This window comes from Penaeus monodon, chromosome 25 (assembly GCF_015228065.2).
Source record: "Penaeus monodon isolate SGIC_2016 chromosome 25, NSTDA_Pmon_1, whole genome shotgun sequence".
Taxonomy (NCBI): Eukaryota; Metazoa; Arthropoda; class Malacostraca; order Decapoda; family Penaeidae; genus Penaeus; species Penaeus monodon.
The window spans coordinates 43,161,829-43,162,935 of record NC_051410.1 but is presented as its reverse complement, the minus strand read 5'-3'; the positions used below and the strand labels follow the sequence as shown (position 1 = coordinate 43,162,935).

The 1,107-nt window shown below is 37.5% G+C and overlaps 1 protein-coding gene across 1 annotated transcript in view; it reads left to right on the top strand.

Annotated features, from left to right (window-relative positions):
- The window catches only part of LOC119589419 (facilitated trehalose transporter Tret1-like), a 9,111-nt gene that overhangs the window by 433 nt on the left and 7,571 nt on the right, over window positions 1-1,107 (top strand). The window contains exons 2-4 of the mRNA XM_037938027.1: window positions 92-254; window positions 640-755; window positions 865-905. Coding sequence (XP_037793955.1) covers window positions 92-254; window positions 640-755; window positions 865-905 — 320 coding nt within the window. The remainder of the gene's footprint in view (window positions 1-91; window positions 255-639; window positions 756-864; window positions 906-1,107) is intronic.

Below are 1,107 nucleotides of genomic sequence, written 5' to 3'. Positions count from 1 at the left end.
GTGTAGTTGGACTAGCAAGGCTGACACCCCGACTTTAGGTTTCAAGAATTAGATTACTAATGATCGCACCTTCTTTCCCATTGTACAATAGCCTCTGCTCACACCCTGGGTGCCATCTGGGGGTCCATGATGTGCGGGTTCCTTATGAGCATCTTTGGCCAACGTCGCGCCATCCTCATCGCCGCACCGGTGACCTTGGCTTCTTGGCTTTCCATCTGGCTGGCTCCTTTCTTCTCTATGATGGTGACTGCTAGGTTAGACTGTTCGTTTCGAGTTTGCTATTCTAAGTTTGAAATTCGATAAGACATGCAGCCATTGGCATAGTTTAGAGATTAGATTTAGTCCGTATTTTCACCCCTGTATGCTCAAACCCACGAGAGTAACAATTCAATTTGCCACTATCATTGACATCCTAGTAACGCCTAGCACCAATATGCAAAGGCATTTTCTCCCCACACCAATATCCATGACATTCTGAGACTACAAACACAGAACACCCAAGATAGAAATGCTGCTATAGTGAGGCCTTAATTAACCTTAAAAAAAAGTGACGGTATTGATATTTCTTAAAATCAAAATCTTAAAAGCTGCAAAAGTGTTTCCAGTTTCCAATTAACGGTTTTACTGTAAAACCGTGAGGTACAAGGGAAGAAACGATTCTGATCAATATAAATTGTATAAGTATGTTATAGAAGCCATCATTCATAGTTACCTTTCAGTGAATAAAGTAATTTACATGAGCATCAACACAGAAGGTAAGAGAGAAACTTAAGAACTTAAAGTAATTGAATTGAACCAAATTAATTTAACAGCACTTTTAAATACACTACAAGCTTTTAACCAACAAGTGACAATATACTTAAGCTTGTAGCTGCGGCTCCACATACCAGGAGGATACTGATAGTGTACCCTTTAATGTTTATCCGTGACTTGTCGATGTCCTAAAGCTTCAGTATTATATCCATAATAAGAAATATGTATTTGTGAAAATATAAAATTGAGTATATTTAAATACTCAATTTTATATTTTCACAAATACATATTTCTTATTATGGATATAATACTGAAGCTTTAGGACAAATGAGTGCTTGGCCTACTAAAGTAGTT